General features: G+C 40.3%; 2 protein-coding genes across 3 annotated transcripts in view; both read right to left on the bottom strand.

The window, feature by feature from the left end:
* Positions 1–432: 432 nt before the first annotated feature.
* LOC122764947 (oxysterol-binding protein-related protein 5-like) lies at positions 433–2,530 on the bottom strand. Its single transcript, XM_044018960.1, has 6 exons — positions 1,915–2,530; positions 1,618–1,802; positions 1,432–1,513; positions 939–1,037; positions 730–826; positions 433–641 (listed from the first exon to the last, which is right to left on the bottom strand). Exons 1-6 carry the CDS (start codon positions 2,065–2,067, stop codon positions 520–522), a joined length of 738 nt encoding a protein of 245 aa, XP_043874895.1. The 5' UTR covers positions 2,068–2,530; the 3' UTR covers positions 433–519.
* Positions 2,531–3,677: 1,147 nt separating this feature from the next.
* LOC122764946 (oxysterol-binding protein-related protein 5-like) overlaps positions 3,678–20,672 on the bottom strand; it is a 37,511-nt gene continuing 20,516 nt past the window's right edge. For both annotated transcript variants that reach the window (XM_044018958.1, XM_044018959.1), the window contains 21 exons: positions 18,272–18,427; positions 17,941–18,014; positions 15,294–15,374; positions 14,857–14,958; positions 14,483–14,686; positions 14,013–14,097; positions 13,765–13,927; positions 10,564–10,777; positions 10,180–10,364; positions 9,967–10,048; positions 9,557–9,655; positions 9,173–9,269; positions 8,974–9,072; positions 8,339–8,436; positions 8,140–8,229; positions 7,710–7,846; positions 7,138–7,317; positions 6,911–7,040; positions 6,551–6,665; positions 6,358–6,460; positions 3,678–5,537 (listed from right to left, as the gene is read on the bottom strand). In XM_044018958.1, the coding sequence (XP_043874893.1) occupies positions 5,402–5,537; positions 6,358–6,460; positions 6,551–6,665; positions 6,911–7,040; positions 7,138–7,317; positions 7,710–7,846; positions 8,140–8,229; positions 8,339–8,436; positions 8,974–9,072; positions 9,173–9,269; positions 9,557–9,655; positions 9,967–10,048; positions 10,180–10,364; positions 10,564–10,777; positions 13,765–13,927; positions 14,013–14,097; positions 14,483–14,686; positions 14,857–14,958; positions 15,294–15,374; positions 17,941–18,014; positions 18,272–18,407 (2,610 nt within the window). In that variant the 5' untranslated portion in view covers positions 18,408–18,427 and the 3' untranslated portion in view covers positions 3,678–5,401. The remainder of the gene's footprint in view (positions 5,538–6,357; positions 6,461–6,550; positions 6,666–6,910; positions 7,041–7,137; positions 7,318–7,709; positions 7,847–8,139; positions 8,230–8,338; positions 8,437–8,973; positions 9,073–9,172; positions 9,270–9,556; positions 9,656–9,966; positions 10,049–10,179; positions 10,365–10,563; positions 10,778–13,764; positions 13,928–14,012; positions 14,098–14,482; positions 14,687–14,856; positions 14,959–15,293; positions 15,375–17,940; positions 18,015–18,271; positions 18,428–20,672) is intronic.

Below are 20,672 nucleotides of genomic sequence, written 5' to 3'. Positions count from 1 at the left end.
AAGACACAAAATGTCAAAATGAGACGGGATTGTGAGTCTTTGACAGCCGAGTGAGTCGTGTGGAGGGATAATGTCAGGCCACACTTGAGCTTCCATAGAGGACAGAAGTATCCAAGTAAGTAAAGAGTCCTGCTTCTAATCTAGTGTGACTGGAGAAGCTGATTCAACAAAGTTAAAGCTCGGGCATGCGGTTGACTCTAGTATTATTATTATTATTATACTATTTCTAACAGGCGTCAGGATTAGGATGATCAGCCCGTCCGAGGTTTGCTTGGGGAAGCAAGACATGACAACACATGCAGAGGTTAATTGGACACTTTAAATTGACTGTAGGTGGGAGAGTGAATGGTTGTTTGTCTCTGTGTGGAGGATAAAGCAGTAGACGATGAATGAATGAATGAATGAGACATTAAAAAGGAGATAATTAATTATCCAGTAAACACATTCCTGGTTTGGATGGCAATTGTTTTAGGCATGAGGACCTGAGGCAGCAGAGAGCAACAATAGGACCAGACTTAGTTATTTACTGTAGACCTGCTTACCTCTGCAGTGAGCATATGGCATAGTGATGACATACTCCTCATTTCTGTTCAAGAACAGCAGCTTGGCTTTGCCGTCCAGAATAGCCGATGCAGAGTTACCTAAATAAAATAAAAAAACAATGTGAAGGAAAAGAACCATCATTTGTGTCATTAGGGTCTTTTAAACAGATGATATATTGTAGTATACCATAAAATTTGGACTTGGACAGGATGCTCCCACTGATAGCAAACCCATCCTTCCTGTTGGAGATGTAAAAGGCAGAGATGGGTGGAGAGTGGGAGATCTGGCAGAAGAAAGTGAGAGACACGTTTGAGCAGAAGAGTTCCTCTGACATGTTGCTGTATTTGATACTACTCATGCAAAATACTTCATTCTAGGTACAAATCTGGTGTAACCTGTTCAGCTATGTAGAAGGTGCAGCTGTCAGTCTGAGGATGACGCCAGCAGCAGCGAAATGTTTCCCCCAGGATTGGGTTGTAGGGCTTCTTCAGACCCTGGAGAAGACAAGAATTGTACAGTACGTCACACGCCGTGTTTCTCTCTCAAGTCTCAAGTTGTCGTTTTTTCTCAGTTCAGTAAGATGACAATTTCTTTCACTCAGCCATCCATCCATCCATCCATCCATCCATCTTCTACTGCTTTATCCTCCAGATGAGGGTCATGGGGAGAGCTGTGCCAAGTGTTGGATGTTGGGTGTTTTGCAGCAAGGGTTGATTACACATACTCTGACTGACCAGTTCACCTCATCCTATCACCAGCACACACACCTCAGAAAGACAGATGTGTGCTGTGTTCAGTGCTCATGCTGGGAACTTTTATTTAGTCATTATCTGAAAACAAATGGTGCAGAAAGGAGCTTGTAATCAGGGTTGTCATGAACAATCTTACCCTTGGTTTCTTGTAGAAACCGGACAAGTACCATCTCAACACCTGCTTGATGCGACCATACGCACTCTCCTCCAACGCGGCTCTGTGGTGAAGGAACATCACGAGAGTCAGGCACACATGTGAAGACATTCCCGTGTCTCTGAATGACACACACGCACAGCGTATAAAGACTTGAATGTCACTGACTGTGAGAGCAGATCAGCGTGGTAGTAGAAGTTCGACAGCTTGTCCAGGAAGGAGCGTGGCTCTAAGATGAACGTGGGCAGCACCACCTTGGACAGGTCCATACCTGGCCGCAGCTGTTTCAGCAGAGCCCAGATCAGACCTTCGTTCTCCCTTGATACAGTTTCCATCTGGGACGCTTCGCCAGCCTCAAGTAAAACGAGGAAAAGTGAAATAAGGGCAGCATAAAGGCCATTCAATCATATTAGTAGATATCTGGTCCGAGACCTGACGCGAGCAACTACGAACTTAGAGCCTCACCTTACCCATCTCCTCTGTGATCTGCTCTACATAGACTGTGGCCTGAGGCGCAGGAGACCGCTCATCTGGTTGCTCCATGTTTCTTTCATCTGTCAGGCTTCCACCCATCTCATTGGGTGTAGCTTCCCATTTACTATCCATTCTTATCCTCATCTGATGGTGACAGTATGTTGTTTACTTGTTATTATTGTTTTATGACAGCCGGCGTCTGAGATGGTGCATTACTGCCTCTTCTCGCGTCTTCCTTTTGTCTTTTCGCTCTAGAGAAAGTGCAAGGTCATAACCATTTTAGGGTTCAAAGGATTCAAAGGTCCTTGTTAACATTCCATGGCACAAGCACAGACACCAAGGAGGCAGTGGAGAAATGGAAGAGGGAGAGAAACAGCCTTATGATGTGGTGAGGAACTGAGAAACTTTTTTCTTGTGGCAGGTGGCATTGCACCTCTTATTGTACAGCCTGTTGGATATTATTAGAAAAAGATAAGAAGAAAACAGCATCTTCTACCATGATAAAGCCATAACATTAGAATTAAAAGTGTGTTTCTAGCAGGGTTAATGCTGAGTATTCTCTGTATCTGGGGTCACTGGTGAACTGTGGAGGGCAGCATTGTAACAGCCTAAGATTCGTAGGGAAAATGCCATGCACAGACATTCTGAAATAAAAAGAAGAAAAAGCCAGTTATTTTGCTAAATGTAAGGAATTAAAAAAAGAAGAGGCTGTAAACAAGCATTAGTGTCACTGAAGACACCGGTTTTTAACTGTGGGGGTAGTTTCTTAGTCTAAGTGCAGGTGGGCCTCTTACTAAAGCAGGAGGTATTGTGGCTTTGTAGAAGTACACAAGTCCACTGTCATCGCTTCAGTTTTCAGACTCTGATGCTGAGGTTGTTCTCCTCTCACTTCATTATTATTTCCCTATGTGGTTGTGAGCATCAGTCATAGGTACATAGTGCATGCAGGAAGTAGCACAGGAGGCATCCCTTGGAGGCGTTGAGAATGACGGTGGTAGATTATGTGGATTCTGATGGACTCGAGCCTGTTTGTCAAGACGTCCAACATCCAGTTACAGAGGACCGTGATTGGGGAAAAAGTAGTGATAAGTTTGTTCTCCAGTATTTGGCAGATAATGGTATGAAAGGGAGAGCTGTAGACCAGGAAGAACATGGGAATCCTGTTAGTCAAAGGAAGTGAGTGTCAGATGCAGAACACAGGAGATCACCGGTCACGTGACATCACACGAGAATTTGAACTCCCATTTCAAAGTCTCCAGATTCGTGATTTGGCTGCTGCCATATTAAGGCTTTGCAAACTTGCAACTTATTGCTATAAAATGTACTAAGTTACTGTTTACCTTTTTTGCAAAAGCCAGTGAAAATGGCTTCTTAAAATGCAGAGGCAGAACTAAATAAATTAACATGTTTTCATGTCTATTGTTGTTATGCTTTTTTTTTTCTACTGAAACATATACAGAGAATATCAAAGTTGTTAGTTAACCCCCCCGACTGTGGAGGCTCCAAAACACAAATCTGTGTGAATATGTTAATCCAAGCGGCGTCTGCCAAAAGATTTACACCTGCTCAGGTTCAACTCTCAGGCCTGGGCACAGTTAGTGTGTCAGTGAACCGCTCACACAACAATCTCATGTAGTTTGTACAAGTTCCCAGTGGTAGTACTGCTTTGTCTAATCTATAATTTTCTTTCATTTCCTACCCAATATTAATAATTATCTTAAAACTGAGCGCAACGACGAACACTTAGCTAAAAGTAAAGGTTTAGAGAGTTTTAATGAGCAACATCTCCCTCGTCTGTAAAGTGTAAAGCATTTCTTTTCAATTTCAAAGTACAATTTTCAAGACATTATTGACAAGTCAATGACAGGGTTAAATTATTTTACTGTAGTGCTACAGTATGCAACAGGTATGAGTGAAAATGTCGAGCAACGTCATGTGTGTCGTTCAGTCCATGTAACGAAAAATGACTGGCATGTCGAATCCCCGCAGCATGGCAGTAGAGTAGAAAACAGGAAAACAAGACAACACAAAGAAAAGAATATACAAATGCAAGTGTAAATAAAAGCATTCATTGAGTTGACTTCCTTCTTGTGCACTCTGATTCTATCCGGTTGGGTAGATCAGTACTGGCAATTCATAGCATAAAAAAACCAAGCTCACAGAACTGGTCTTCTTTAGCATTAGTCTTATAATGGCTTACTCGCAAACACACGCTCCCTCTTAGTGAGACACACACACACACACACACACACAATAAAAAATCCATGGGAGAACAATCGTCTCCGTCCTCCATGTTGAAATAGATTAGGAAAGTCTCCGTTAATCACCCAATAAATACATTCTGAAATCTCTTGAAACATCGACCGCTAGACAAATATAAACAAATTTGACTAAAAGAAAAAAACAAAATCATTAAAAAGTGTTTACATCATAAAACAGTCACATGGACATGGTGCAGACCAAGATGCACACACACAAACTCCTTATATTAGGCCCAAAAGATCCAATTTCTATTTTTTTTTTCCTCACTCTGTCACTCTTTCTCCCTCCACGTTCCGCCTCTTTTAGTAACTGATTGTACACACTAGTGTCGTGGTCTCAACCAAAGCGTCGCTATAATATGCCTTCAGCTACGGCACTGCAGGCACACAAATTCAAAGACACTGCTTGGCTCTATGCCTCTGTCTCGTTTCAGTGTTTGTTTCCTTCTTGTGTCTTCACACACACACACACACACACACAGTGCACTCTTGTAAACAAGTACTCTTTGTTCTTTCAGATTATAAATACTGTTTTGGTAAAATCATCATCATTAAAAGACGAGACGGAGTATATCTGAGCGTATATCGATACAAAACACAAAGAAATTGCACTGTTGGAAGAGTTTTCCTTCTTCGTCTGAACATGTTGCGCTTTTCTTTCTTTCTTTTTTTTTTGGCTTCAGCGTTAAGGCCCAACATTTGGAGTGGAAGAGAAAGAGAAGTCCAAGCGATGATCTACCTGTGCCCATGGGGCCTACTGTAGGTACGAATAACACACATACAAACACACGCACAGATAAACAGTTTTGTGGGGCAATATAAAAAAGACACTAAGGAATGGTGAAACATCCTCTCTGTCATTTCCTTTTGCAAATTCATTCTTCAACTCCATCATACATTTCATCTTTATATTCAAAATCTTTTTTCTAGCCGCGCTTCATCGCTCATCCTTTCCTGTCCAAAGTGCGTGGGTGCCGGTGCTATTTCAGTCTGGCTACACTAGGGGGTGCTGTTCCTCTCTGCAGATGACTGATAGGCGGTGGCTGTGTTTATTGCTATAATGTCCTCCCCCAATGAAACAAAAGGGACAAAGTTGCCGCCCTGACACTGATCTGAGGTCTCTGTCCCCGGTGCAGATTATAGTCTGTGCTTTTTTTTTTTGGAAGAATCTACAGCCAAATCAGTGCCAGATGGAAACTCTTCCCAGAGGAGTGAGTTCAGGTGAAGACATAGTTGAGGAAGAGCTGAGAGAGGAGCAGAACACAGAGGATTAGGCAGTGACGGCCGGTGAGCGACACGTTGTCCTCCGTGGCTCTCTGGTAAGACAGCTGACGACTTAGGGCCACCAGGTTCCTGCAGGGACAGAGAAGGATGAGGGTGAACTAGAGTTTGTGACTTAACTCAGCAGCAGTTCATGAAAAAGAAACAGTGAGGATGGGAATTTATTTATTTATTTATTTATATTTATTTATTTATTTTCTTTTTACTTTTGTTGGTTTGGAACATCCTTCAACTACCACTGCTCTTTTGAATTGCAATAGCCTTAAATGCAGTCGAGCAGTAGTGGGATGCAGTCATATCTGCAAGTATTCCCCCCTTATTTTTAAGCTTTATGCATTTATAGAACAATAAGATATAGATACACACCTGACTTATAGTCAGAGAGAGAGCGAGAGAGACAGAGAGACCTAACTCTTCATGGATCGCCAGCTGATTTGACAATTTCCATCAGCCACTCTGATTAATCTGTGTTCTTTTCCAAGCGCTTCCATGTACTCCAAACATGTATTTAAAGCTGTAGTGTGTAGCTTTAAGATATTAACAAATGCAGATTACATTTCAAACCCATTCTTCACACAGTTGAAACAGGTGAAAGACTGATCAGAAATCATTAAGTGAACAAAATGAATATATTATTTAGTTAATTTTGCTTTTTACTTGATATTAACTACACTTTTTGTATTCCAATTTCCTTTGAATCAACACAAAACATCCCAAAAAGTCAATATCCTTAAATTTGATTTCATTTTTAATTTTATAAATGTATGCATGGATTTTTTTTATGAAAATAAAACTTTATACAGTGTACATTGGAAGAATGGCATGTTCCTCTGAGGGAAGGAGGCATCATCTGTTGCATATACTGTATCTGTTGCATGTGTGCAATTTCCACCTCTGAATATCCTGCTGTGTCTTCTGTATAGATGTAATGGAGGCTTCTATCTGGGTGATGTCCTTTTTCTCTTTACTGCACCGTGCACACTGGCTGGAAAACCCTGTGCCCATGCCGAGAAGAAAATAAGACAAAGGTAAGGCAATTAAAAAAAACAAAAACAATAATGTGTCGAGTTGTGTAATGTGTGTACCTTCATTGTCCGAGGACTCGTGTGTGGGCTCAGGTGTGGTGCTGCTGCTCTCCGTGTTCTGGCTGCAGCTGGACGGTTGACTGCTGGCCTTCCTGTGCTTCCCATTCACCACCGCCTGGAGGAAGAGTCAGAAGAGGATTTCTGTCTAACTGTGTTCACACTGGACGGTATTACATCCATCCATTACACTTGAGCTGCTGGTGCATTCATGTGTGCACCAGAGCAGCAAATAAGTGAAATAAAATGTTTGATTTTACAGCACTGCGATATCAGGGGCTGTGAAGCTCGATGGGAAGTGAAATAACCTTCATTTTGATAAAATGTCAATGACATGGGAGGTGTGTGATTAGTCTGGCTAACCTTCTGCTGACTTGTCCATCTGTGGCTGTAAGAGAGTCGGTGGTGTTGTCTCTGACTTTTCTCGTGCGTCTGAATCACTCCGTCCTTCTCAAACTGAATCAGACAGAACTCTGGGTCCCACGGCTGTGTGCTGCCAAAACATGACATTAGGTTAATTAGCTGAGTAAGTCATTCATTTGTGTACTATCCCCGTGTGTGTGTGTGTGTGTGTGTGTGTGTGTACATACTCTCTGTGCTTGTAGGTCCACTCGGAGGTGACAGGGTCCTGGTGGAAAAGTCGTGGGGCCCAGGGTGTGTCTCCTCTCTCCTTCGCCTCTTTCCGCTGAGCTTCCTCCAACACAAACTTTTCCTGCGTGGCTCGCAGCTGGTCCCGATCCATGATGGCACTGGTCACATGCTGCCACAGTCTGCCAGGACATTCAAATCAGGGGCACATACGGTCAAAGGGGTGTCAGCAGCAGCATTATAATCTTTAACACGCCATGTGCAATTAGAAAAGAGGGGAAAAGGTTTCAGGCACAACTTTAACCTCTGACTCATTTGGTTATAGACCAATGTGAAGATTTTCTTTGTCATACACAAGTTGATTTAATAACATGAAAAACATCTAAGGGCTGACAAATCCCCTACTTACATGCTTTACAACATAATTATCACACTCCTACAATGTGATCATGAATCATTTGTGGACACAAAGACCTTTGTGTCTACAGCTCATGTGAATGCAAACTTAATTAACATTACAAGCTAAACATGTACTTGCCTGACATGTACTGCATATCTAGGCGATAATATTTACCTTTCAGACTCAAACTCCCCCTGCTGGTCCATCTGTACCACTTGTCTCTTGAGGCGGAGGCTGCGGATGTCTGCGCTCGGGTTCCACAGCGTCTCCTGCTGGCCTGTGCGCTTTTCTTGAATGAACACCTCACTGTCCTGATGACATAAATGGCAACAAACAAGTTCAGTCTCAGCATACAAGTTCCTGCCAAAGCCAACTATTTCAGATAATTACAATCTAGAGGCAGGAATGCATATATATACATATATATATATATATATATATATATATATATATATGTATATATATATATATATATATGTATATATGTATATATATGTATATATATGTATATATATATATATATATATATATATATATATATATATATATATATATATATATATATATGTATATTATGTATAATTAGTGTATAGCTCTTTCTCACCCAGTGTCCATCAATAGTAGCCATCATCTCCTCTCCTTCTAAAATCTTCCCACTGATCTGATTCACAGAGGAGGGACCTCCAAGGAAAGGCTGCAATGAAAGTGGTTCAATACCTTAATAAAAACTACCGCTGATAGAAAAAACACCCATACAGCATCACATACATGAATAGTGCAATTATAACTAATAAAAATGATACCTTTAATTTGAACTCCAGCTGTGCAGAACATTTTGTTTTCTCACACTCGATGGTAACTTTCCCCCCGAGCTCTAGTGTCATAGTCCCGTACAAGATTCCTACAGAAGACAGTGTTACAGCATCAGACCAACAGCACATCAACACAGACTGGAAAGTTACTCTGCAGACTGATCACAGCATTCGCAGTAGTACTGCAGATTTAAGAATATAATTTATCATCCTGCCACTTGCAGTAAGATTAGCCATCCAAAACAGCTTTTTTTGTATTTCTTTCTCTCAACTTAACTCAACTTTATTTATAAAGTGCTTTAAAAACAGCCACAGCTGGAACAAAGTGCTGTACATGAATAAGAATAGAATGCAAGGCATATAAACATAAAAACAATATATGCCTGATAAAAGTATTTTCAGTTTGGAACACTCATGTCACAATTAAATCATTTATAGCAATACATGGATTTACAGTTAGACTTCTAAGCTCCGCTCTCCAGATGTTCCTGCATGGGCATAGCAGCTTAATGTGTGAGTGACTGTGACTGACTGCGGTCGGCTCGCTGTCAGCTGATTACAAGTGGGGTGTATGACTACCGTGTCTTGCGTGAACTAACACAAAGCTTTCATTTTTCTGTGTTTACCTTTGCAGTGAGCATATGGCATCGTGATGACATATTCCTCCTCCCTGTTCAGGAACAGCAGTCTTGCTTTGCCATCCAGAATAGCTGACAGAGAGTTACCTACAAGAGCAATCAAAAGAGATGAAGACATAATTAAACCTCTATTGGTCTAATCTTTGATCAATGCTATACAGATTACATATTGTAGTATGCTGCATACCATAGAATTTAGACTTGGCCAGGATGCTTCCACTGATCGCAAACCCATCCTTCCTATTTGAGATGTAAAAGGCAGAGATGGGTGGATGGTGGGAAACCTGGCAGAAGAAAACGAGAGACACCAGATTGAGAAGAGTGTCACACACCTGTCTGCTATGTTTCAAATGTTACTCTTTGTAAGATCATGGCATTCCCTGATTTACTGTGGATTTAGGAACATAATATATTATGCTAACAGTGAGCATATTCTGTCATGTTAGATGACAGATTTAGATTGCAACTGAGGTAGATGAGCTTCAGCTCTGTGCTTGCCCAATTATGCAAAATATGTCACACACAGGAAAATTCACGTGAGGTATATTTATGCATTGTAGTCTGGTGTAACCTGTTCAGCTATATAGAAAGTGCAGCCGTCGGTCTGAGGATGTAGCCAGCAGCAGCGAAATGTTTCCCCCAGGATTGGGTTGTAAGGCTTCTTAAGACCCTGGAGAATATAAACACAACCAACAGTGAATGTCAATGAAAAAATCTTCTGCCACAGTTTTTCTCTCTCAAATCAAATGTGAAAACTAAACTAAATGGCATTTTTTCCTCAGTTGAGTAAGATTAGTTTCTTTAAACCTAAACAATACCAGTTAAAACCAGTTGCACTGCAGATGACTATATACGTTTCACTAATGAATTCAAACCAATTAAGTCAAATAGGCATAATTATTTAAAAGAAATACACTGGACACGCTATAGAAAAAAGAAAAAGAAAAATAATGTTTTCAGCTGGTCATGAACAAATCTTACCTTAGGTTTCTTGTAGAAACCAGACAAGTACCATCTCAACACCTGCTTGATGCGACCATATGCACTCTCCTCCAGTGAAGCTCTGCAGTGAAGAAACATCAGGAGAGTCAGACACGAATATGAAGATTCTTCTGTCTCCAAATAGCTCACACACACACACACACCACACACCACACACCACACACAGAGTATAAAGACTTAAATGTCACTGACTGTGAGAGCAGATCAGCGTGGTAGTAGTAGTCAGACAGCTTGTCCAGGAAGGAGCGTGGCTCTAAGATGAATGTGGGCAGCACCACCTTGGACAGGTCCATACCTGGCCGCAGCTGTTTCAGCAGACCCCAGATCAGGCCTTTGTTCTCCTCTGATACAGTTTCCACTTGGGACGCCTCGCCAGCCTTAATTAAAACATCCAGAAAGAGTAAGGTTAGCATAAAGGCCATTATAGTGTCTGGGTTCTAGATACAAGGGAGTGACACAAGCAAGATAAGATATCTCTATAAAGGCGAGCAATCACATTTAACAATACAGTTAATCTACTGACCTACAACAATGGTAGATCTCTCTCTAAATACATAGCTGAACTTGATGCCTCACCTCACCCATCTCCTCTGTGCTCTGCTCTACATAAGCTGTGGCCTGAGGCCCAGAAGACAGCTCATCCGATTGCTCCATGTCGCTCTCTTCCGTCAGCCTTCCGCCATTCTCAATGGGCGTAGTGTCCCAGTCGTCGTGAGCCTCGCGCTCTGATTTGTCGGAAAACCCATCGTTCTCCATGTGGTGATTGCCGAGCAGCAAAGAGTCATTCATCCTGATAGAAATGGAGGAAAAGTGCAAAGTTATAAGCATATTCAGGGACTGAAAATAATTCAAAGGTTCCTCAGAAGTATAAACACTGGTGGGCCTTCTTAACAAGATAGGATGTCTTGTCACTTCAGGTGAGCTTTTTGGTATACCAAGACCTGATTTCCAAGATCTTTATCTACAGTATATTAAGCTAGGGTTTCTTGTTCTTGTTTGTTTGGGTAAGTAACCCTGATATCAGTGTTGTTTTCATCAACGATGACAAATTTATTTTGTTGACGCCTTTTCATGACGATAAAGAGGCGGTGACGAAACGAACATCACATGTTTGACGACGGAAACATGACGAGACATGTGTGAGTTTTCGTTGACGAGACAAGAATGGACGTAAATGTCAGTATGTGGTTTGTCAGACGTTCAGAGTGCACGACATTTCTGCTTATTATGCGCGAGATTAAAGGTTTCTGCCCAACAGAAATCTCCAATACTTATTGACCTAAATGGATTTGCTAAAAGACTATACTTTTTTTTAAAAAAACAAAAAACTAAAACTGACTAAGACTAAAAACCATCACATATAAAAATTACTAAAACGTGACTAAAACTATCACATATAGAAATGACTAAAACGTGACTAAAACTATCACATATAGAAATGACTAAAACGTGACTAAAACTATCACATATAGAAATGACTAAAACTAAAACTATCACATATAGAAATGACTAAATGTGACTAAAACTATCACATAAAGAAATGACTAAAACTATCACATATAGAAATGACTAAAACGTGACTAAAACTAATAAGCGCTTTAGTGCAAAAGACTAAAACTAAGACTAAATCTAGAATGGCTGCCAAAAACCACACTGCCTGATACCAATCTATTTTTCTTAGGAATGCATGTCCAGGCTGTCAGTGACAAAAACTTTTCTAAACAATTTAAAACAAATGAAAACATCAGGACTTAATGAGGTGTTCTCACCACTTTGGTATAGAAGATTTAGAAAATGTGATTTATTCACGATTCCACAGACAGCTTTGCCAAAGCTTTGATAACTGGATTTGCAAGTCAGACAATCAATAAACAGAAAAACAGAAATGACCAGTCATGAACTTTAATATATCTCGATGACCTTTAAATGTGTATTGTATTGGATTGATTTGTGATAGGGTTTTTTTTCTCCTCACAGCTATGATGAGCAAATCTGTTGCATCAGATAACATCTACACAAAAACAGGTTGACCTTCTTGTGGGTGCCTAGTTTCAAATTTCACATTTTGCACACATATTTTTAGATACAGTATGTGTGCCACACATACAAAGCTGAGGACCAAATTATTCAAACTCCATGACACAGTGAGATATTTAATCACATTTTCCAGATGTGATATGTTCTAGTCTTGAACACATCAGTACTCCGATCTGTCAGCACTTTAACAAACACGAATAAAAGAGGAGAGAAACTGTGGAGAAAATCATGCAGCTTCGAAATGGTCAAATAAAGAAGAAGTGAAAATCAGAGAAGGAGAAAGAGACAGGAAGGTGGAACTAAAAGATGAAAAAAGGAAGATGATGTCTACAATTCTACAGCCATTTTGAAGTCATGAAACTGGACATCTGTGTATTCAAATGGAAGCACTGCAAACATCCAAAAACAACTATCAGACACATGTCTGACGCAGGTCTTAATCATATACACTTTTAAGGTAGATATTTCACAATACTTCACAGTTTAGCTCCAAACTAAAAGATTTAACGTCACGACAGGATAAGGCTCATGTGACTAAAGTAAGGGTTGTAATTATATTGACAATCAAGAGAAAAGCCCAATTGCCCACACAACAATAGCAGAGAGTTCCATTTTCAAAATGCCTGAGGGCTGGACAGACCTGAAAAGTCACATTCTTACTGCCCACCGTGAGTTAATAAGCAAACTGTAATGTTTATAACCCATACACACCCTGGAACAAAGACAGCGATCCTTACCTCAAGGATATAGGAGTATTTAGACAAACTTTTTTTCAGGAAACACCAGCAATGATGTTTGCAGTAAATCCAAACAGCCGCAGTGTGTTCTTATCTCCTCTCCAGTGAGGGACTGTTTAAATCTGACTACTTTACTTTGTTTACTCTACTGACTAAAAGGTGCAGCATTGCTTCCTTGACTCCCAGCACGCCTGCTTCCTGCAAGTGCGTATTTCTGTCACTGTGGAAGTGTATAGTTTACATTCTACTCTGTCTTCCTGCTCGTCTGCTAGTCATGTGATCACAAAAGCTGTTGCGATTGGGTGGGAGAGGAGCAATGGAGGAAGGGAGAATGTGTGATGGACGTCAGAGGGGCGGTACAGCCACAGAGAAGGTAATAAAAAGAGGAGAGGGGTGGAGAAGAAAATGGAGGACTTATGTATGACATGCACATTCAGGCGAAAAATTGGAAAAGAACTGACGCATGAAAATACACAAAATGACCAGCAGAGTCACAAGAACAACTCATTATACATTTATGACTAATAATAGAATCACTGTGTAACATCACTGGTTTCATTCTTTCACCTTATTCATGCTTATTTATTTATTATTTTAGTAGTGGTGCAAATTTAGAGGCTTTAAATAATTCAGCGGTTATATTTGCTGAGCTGTCTTGAGAGTGCAATGGTTAAAGAAGTAAATCTTAACTGTACTAAAATGCTATACACTGAATAGCAAGACCACCATTTTTTTCATTATTTATCTTAATAAATACTCTTAATATATCTTATTTATCTTTAAGTCCACTCATCTCTTTAGCTGTAATTTTGGGATGATTTTCAGAAAGCACAGACATGATCTCATAAACCTATTTTATAAATCTGTTTGGTAATAATGCCAGTTCAAAATCAAGTAATATAAACCATTTCATAACAAAGAAGTTATAAATGAAAGATGCATATAAAATGAAGTCTGACAGGCTTTCTGTGTACGCAGCTGCATCTGTGTGTATATTACTCACTGTAGCAACTCTGCATCAGTGAGTGCTGTTGATTGCAGCAGGTGGAGTATATGGGAAGACTCTAACGACATGCTGATATCTCCCTCTCTACCCGCTTTGGCTGTGAGCTTGGAGAGACTGGAACAACTAAGAGCCAACTCCAGGGCGTCCATCCAGCACCGTCCTGGAGAAGCAGAGACATTTTAGCGATGGTGACGAGTCATTATAAAACATTTTGCTGTGAAAATAATTCCATACTTTAGACTCACCATCAGACTCTGAGGCAGCTCTGAAGATCAGATAGTTGCTGGGTAGTGGCTGCGTGATGGAGCCAACAGTCTCTCCTTTGGGACCCTGAGCATGAAGAAACAAAATGCAATCTTATTCCTAATGCTATTTCAGTTCTATCGTGCCAGCACAGATAAATGGATCTCTCAAGGGCCATGAAGTAACACTTGAAAATATTTTAACCATTAGTCAGGGAAAACTGAAATAATAAATCAAAATATAACAATGCTAAAAATGCTAACATTAGCAAAATAATTCATTAATTAGTAATTGATTTAGTTGACAAATTATTCGTAGCCAAAAGTGCTCTTGTTTTAATTTTGTAGAGCATGTATACTATGCATTTTCCTAATGTTACACTAATAATTCTGGTGCAAAGCTAAAACGTGCTTCTGTCCCAGTTTGACCAATGAGTTGTTTTTCGACCAGTGAGCCTCAAACCATGTCTGACCTTGACAGCCCAGATAGATTTGTCGAGTGGATGGTAGAGCTTGAAGCAGAAGCCGTCCTTCTTTGAAGGTCTTTCGATCAGCTTGCATGCACTGAGGAGGATGGTGCCCACCCAGTGGTCTGTCTTGGTGGTCTTGTAAATCAGAAGAACACCAGGCTTCAGGGCACACCACAACTTGGTCCAACTCTTCAAAGAGCCACGGATCTAAAGAAAATTAAGAGATAAAAAAAAAATTATAGAATGCTGAATCTAAACGTGAAGAGATTCAAAGAGGCAAAATTGTTCCAACTGCAAAATGGGAAAATGGGAACTGATGAAAAAAGTCTAAACAACTAGTCAGTGAACTACTGTTGAAAGAGACAACATCCCCACACCTTTAGCCAGTTTGACATGATGACAACACTGGGGTCCTTTAGTGCACTGAATAGTTCTTTAGCTGCCCTTTTCTTCTCCTGCCTGTAATTCTGTTTTTGGACCTGTGAAACAGAGACAAACCAAATGAATGAGTCATCAGTAAGAGTCAAAGTACTGGTCCATTTGTGCCACTAGGTGGGACTAGAGGCAAACAGAATATTATTATTCATGGAGGCTCCACGTTAACACTGCCTTTAAATAACATGATTTATTATTGTTTTATTTGAAGCACATTTGAGAAAAAAAATCGGAAGGTTTCCTAAATTGCCTGTGTACATTTCACTTAACAAGTGCAGAGTGACAGATATTTAAGAGCTAAATTGTGCACACTTTTAAATAAATTCAACTGCATGACCATAATGCTGACACGTATGTCAAGCAAGGAAGGGACGCGTACCTTCAGAGACTCCTTCCGGGCCAGCCTCTCTGTGGGGGAGGGGCAGTCCTTCTCAACACCATTGAACATTCTGGACTCAGACTGTGGGAAAGAACAGAGAAGATCAGACAGGATAAATAATAATAAATATAAATGCTTTTACTATTGATACAGAGCTCCGGTAGCTGATGTCATGCAACCAATGCAACGCCATTTTGGCAGGAAATGGCACCGTTCGCATCTGTTAACATGTATAACCGGTGGCATACATATCAAGCAATTTGTCACGTCTCTTCACCAGCTGTATTCATAAAAAGTAAAGATGGTGGATCTCCATAGATTTCGAGGATGACAGAGGTGGATTGCTACTATTATGTAATGGAAAGCCACAGGCAACAGATTCTGCTTGTAGAGTGATCACTTCTTATCAGGTACGGTCGTGAATCACGAGGGATAAGGGAAATATAACCTCCAACAATATTTATGTTTTTATACTTCTTATGTTAAGTTGCAAAGCGAAAAAAAAACATTAATAAAACAAGTTACCTTTAAACTGCTGACTGGGAAGTTGCAAATCTGGATGCCAACTTCAGTGTTGTTACAGAGTCCAAACTAATTAAATTAAATATTCAGTTTATTTTATTTTTAATGTGATGTGTAAGCTTTCTCCGGAGTAGAATAAGGGGAAGTTTATCGGAAAGTTGAAGATGTAGTGCGAGCCTGGAATAATGACCTTGCCAGCTGTTTCCATACTAATGAAAAGCACCCAGAATATTGTGAGGATCAGATATATTTAGTCGGTCAGGTTCTACGACATGCTGCTCAGTCTCTGTGGATTTAAAGAGCACAGTGAACTCATACAGCTGGAAACTTTTCCTGCCGACATGGCGCTGTGAGCAGAGTCACTTGAAGTCCAGATCTCTTTAGAGATTTTTGTTTATAAAATGACCAACTGTAAAATATTGGCTTGTAATAGTCAATATTCAAAAGGTCTATAGAAGTCATGAGTTACTTGTTCATACTATTAAAATCATTTAACGTCAATTTCCTTTGCCACATAACACATATATGGCCTGTGTGAAGTAGGTGGAAGGCCTTTACAATCAATAAGGGAACAAGGCAGTCAGTTGTGGTGTTGTGACCTCATATTCCCTAACTTCCTCTGTTAGAAAGCAAAGGCATCGATTGTTTGATGATTTCCACTAATCAGTGGTTAGAAATCAGAAACATAGTTGTAGGTTATCCTGTAATTTCTCTATGCAATACCTAATTATATACCCACTTCTTCTGTATGCTCCTTTTGGGATTATTTTAAGGATACAAATGGTCTTTGGCTAGAGACGTGAAAAATATTCCATTTACATTATAGCCCAAACTGGGATTGAGAGGAATTAATTTTAATTCCCAATTGAATTGACAATATTCTGATAATGACATTGTTTGACAGGATAAACATTGTTTGTGTTATCTGGCTTTTATGGCTTTTATCTGAAGTGGCTTTTATCCGACGTGACAGAAAGGGGAGTGTTCTGCCCTCGTACTATCTTGAGAACTGATAATACTCACTGTCAGTTAAGCCTCACACATAAACAACATAAACCACAGCCAACCAAGCCACCCTTGGTGAGCCTACAAAGGCCCTCAGACTCAGATCAGAACTACAGTCATGTCTATAGGACAACATGCTAGGATAAGACTGTTCAGTCTCCTATTGTCCTATAATGGCTTGTGTGATGAAACAGAGGGCAACAGGTCATAGATGCAGCTGTTCCAATGAGTCCACATCTAAATAAGCACTTTTGTGAGATGAGGCGAGACAAAATGACAAGAGGAGAGGAGACGAGACAAGATGACATTACCATGTTGTCAATGGAAACAATCATTGACTAGTCCTAATTAGTATGAGTAAAGAATGGAGACAGATTTCAGTTCTAAAAATGCATAAGCAAGACAAGCAGCACCGGAACAATAAAACTCTTATAAATGGCTTGTGGTGCTAAAGACACAGTTCCCACCATGGCCCTGACGTATAAAATCCCACAGCGTTTATGTGGATTTACTTCACATGTGCAGTGTATTAAGTTAAAATGTTCTTGTTCTGTTAGTGCCGTTCCTCATCCAAGCTCATCCATTACATAGACCATTTGTAAATCGGGGTTTAACAAGATATTGAAACACTAAAATATATGATATTCCATTGGGGGTATACTGTATCAATTCATTGAAGTGCTGTATTGATTTATCAGAAATATTCTTGGCAGTGTTTTTGAGTTATATTTAAGCCTCTGACTGCTAGTTGGTAGCAGACCTTAAGGCATTTCTCAATCTGCTTCTCAACCTGCTTCACAAGACAAAGAAAACATTTTTTTAATGTATATAACATTGTTACCATTAACTGTTATCAGTATCCCAATATATTGCAATATATTATTTCATCACCCCCGTATCGGGATATGGATCAAATAGTCAGATTTTTGCCAGTACACAGCACTATTTGTAAAATGCCCTGACATTACATGACCTCCTCTACAACAAGGTCTCAACAATAGCAGATTTGTCCATCCATCTTCTCAATCAGAAGAAAAAAAGTCAAGGGCTACGTGCAAACCCTATGAGTCAGTTTCAGAGAACAGTTAAGGAGCTGCCCAACCAGAAATGGTGTTCTTACCTTACTGCCTGGTGATTGGGCAGGACTAAGTTCATTACTCAGCATGGAGAGACCGTTCCTGTCTGTTTCACTGCCTGGTGGGAACCCACAACACATGGTCACATACAAACATACTCAGTGAATAAACTTGCTGACAGACAGTTAAAGCACGGCAGCCCCAAAAGCAGCTAATATGCAGCAGCTGAGGTTCGTTGATTTGTATGGAATAAGTTCAGTACAATACAAATCAACATGTCATTTCACAGAAACTGGAATTGACCATCTGACATTGTATCAGGCTTCGTCACTGTCACATATCCATGCGTCTGTGTTGAACTCTTTGGTCTTTTACCTGGGCTGAGGCTGTAGATGTCATTGTCTCCTCCATAAGACAGATTCCGAGTGAGGGTGCGGGGATCAATCTTGGGTGGGGAGGTGGCATTAGGACATAGAGAAAACCTCCGATGGAACAAATTCTCCTCCTTCATCCTGACAACCTGGTTTTCCTCTGCAGGAGGGAGATGCACAAAAGAAAAAAAGTGGTTGGTGAGATATGGAATCAAGAGCACTAGAGAGAAAATAAAGAAAAGTCACAAAGGTTTCCAAACATCGACGTGACGCATTTATTCAGACTGACTGTAATATTAGATTTTACTAACATTTCAGTGAAGTCATTCCTCATTTTGTGTATCTTCACTTAGATCTGATACTATACGTTTACTTTCTCTGTGTTGGTCTTTGCTCCTCCTATGTACTGTATAATTGTCTGGCCCACCACGCTTTCTCTTCTACAATAACAAAGGCCTACTGTATGAAGACATGTCAGTCCACATAATGGCACTGTGCGTGGCAGTCACAAGCAGTTCAGAGTGCACATTGTTAGAGTAAATGACAGATAGAGGCTCTCACTAAGTCACGGTCTGCAGAGAGTCACTGTCCAAGACAATAACACATTGCTTCACCACTACTCCATCCTCCTCGTCAGCCTGCAACAGCAAGCTTCCACCCACAAACGGCAAAGAAAGATGGTGCTGTTCTTCACTCATTCGCTATCGACTACATGAGACGCACATCTCGGCACATGACAAGAGAAAATGCAGCTACTGCAGCAGCTTCATGGACCTATGCTGTTGATTGATTTGCAGTGGTGCACAGATGAGTCATTTTTTTAGGGTCAACATGCCCACATGCAAGGGACGGAAACTAGTACATGTAACACCATAGACGGTACCTAAAATGTGGACGTTGTCTTCTGGTTTGCTGGCTGAGGACAACCCTGAGGTGAAAATATGTTGAATAGCCACCGGTGGGTGACCACCAGTGGTTGCAAAAAGAGGTAGTCCATTTGAATGGAGGGCTATTAGAAAAGGAGCCTACCTCTTTCAACGATACTAAACATTTTCTTGAGGAGTTTATGTTCTCAATTGCTAGTTTCAGGTCTTCTTCAACAGCATATGTTGTCATTTTTGCAAAAATATGTTCCTAATTAGGAAAACAGAGGATAAAGCACGGCACAGTGAGTGTACACTAGTTTGATGACAGCTGGTATCACACAATATGTGCCTGATTGCAGGAGATGTCTGAATTTCCAAAATCCTCTAAATGAACCTGGCCAAATCACAAATACCAGTGAAAACAGGAGTTTCAATTCTTATAGGTCAAAAGTGATTGCCACGTGCAAACATAGTAAGTAAAATTCATCTCACAGTCTGTCTGTCCACGTCTTGTACAGCTGCTTATAGACTTGCCTAATGCATAATGCAGCTTAAACCAAACCTTATCATTAGGTGTTTGAACACAGACTGGGAAATACTTACTTGATTCACTACTTTCAAGTACAATAATAACTGTACTAAAATTTTAATGTATGGATGCATAGTAACATTTTTATCTTCTCTTGAAGTGTTATAGGAGTTAGCCCACCTTTATCAGTTTTCTCACATTTCCATCCAGTCTGTGCACGTTGTTAGCAACTACTAAGGGCCACAGCTGCAGCTACAGATCATTATGTTTGTTCAAACAAGATTTGAGCTGATCACAGAAAATCCAAGCTGACATTAAAACACTGAGGTTAATGGAGTGTAGCTGTTACCACCTGGGACTGTCTGGACAACCACACTGTGATTTGCTCAGATCAATATAATCCTATTCATTTTCTCTAAGTGCACAAACACACGCGGCAGACAAGACACACAGTACACAGAGCAGTCCTCGTTTACACCCGAGAACAGCGTGTTATATAAATTGATTCATAGAATGTTTTCACAGAGTGATTCATCTTTCTCCCACATTGTTCCATGTGATTCCACTGGTACATGCAGGCAAGTGCAGTGTTTATACTGGTAACTGAAGTAAACATGTGGGCTGACAAAGATTTTAAGTGGAAACTGGCCACTGTGTGTGGTGCAGTAGGAGCTTTGATGGTTAACAAACTGCACCTTCCCCTTTAAAAGTAAATATACTGTATGTACATACAAAAGCACACTCACATCCGTGTACTCATCAAACCACTCCCTGCTTCCCTGTGGTTTCTGTTCTGCCTCTGTGAATCATTCTCTCAACAACTAGACTCCTGTCTTGTGATTGTTCTTCACATCTCCTCTGTACATTTATTCCTCCTGCCCTCTGCTCTTATGTCCTTTCAGGGGCAGCAATGCACAGCCAATATATAGAAGCAAAAATGGTAAATTAATGCTTTCACTAAAGGAGCCGTATTTGTCCTTGTGGGGCAGGTCTATTAATAGCATTCTCTT

Source organism: Solea senegalensis, unplaced genomic scaffold (genome assembly GCF_019176455.1).
Source record: "Solea senegalensis isolate Sse05_10M unplaced genomic scaffold, IFAPA_SoseM_1 scf7180000017798, whole genome shotgun sequence".
Taxonomy (NCBI): Eukaryota; Metazoa; Chordata; class Actinopteri; order Pleuronectiformes; family Soleidae; genus Solea; species Solea senegalensis.
The sequence above is the reverse complement of the archived record's forward strand: the minus strand, read 5'-3'. Positions and strand labels throughout refer to the sequence as shown.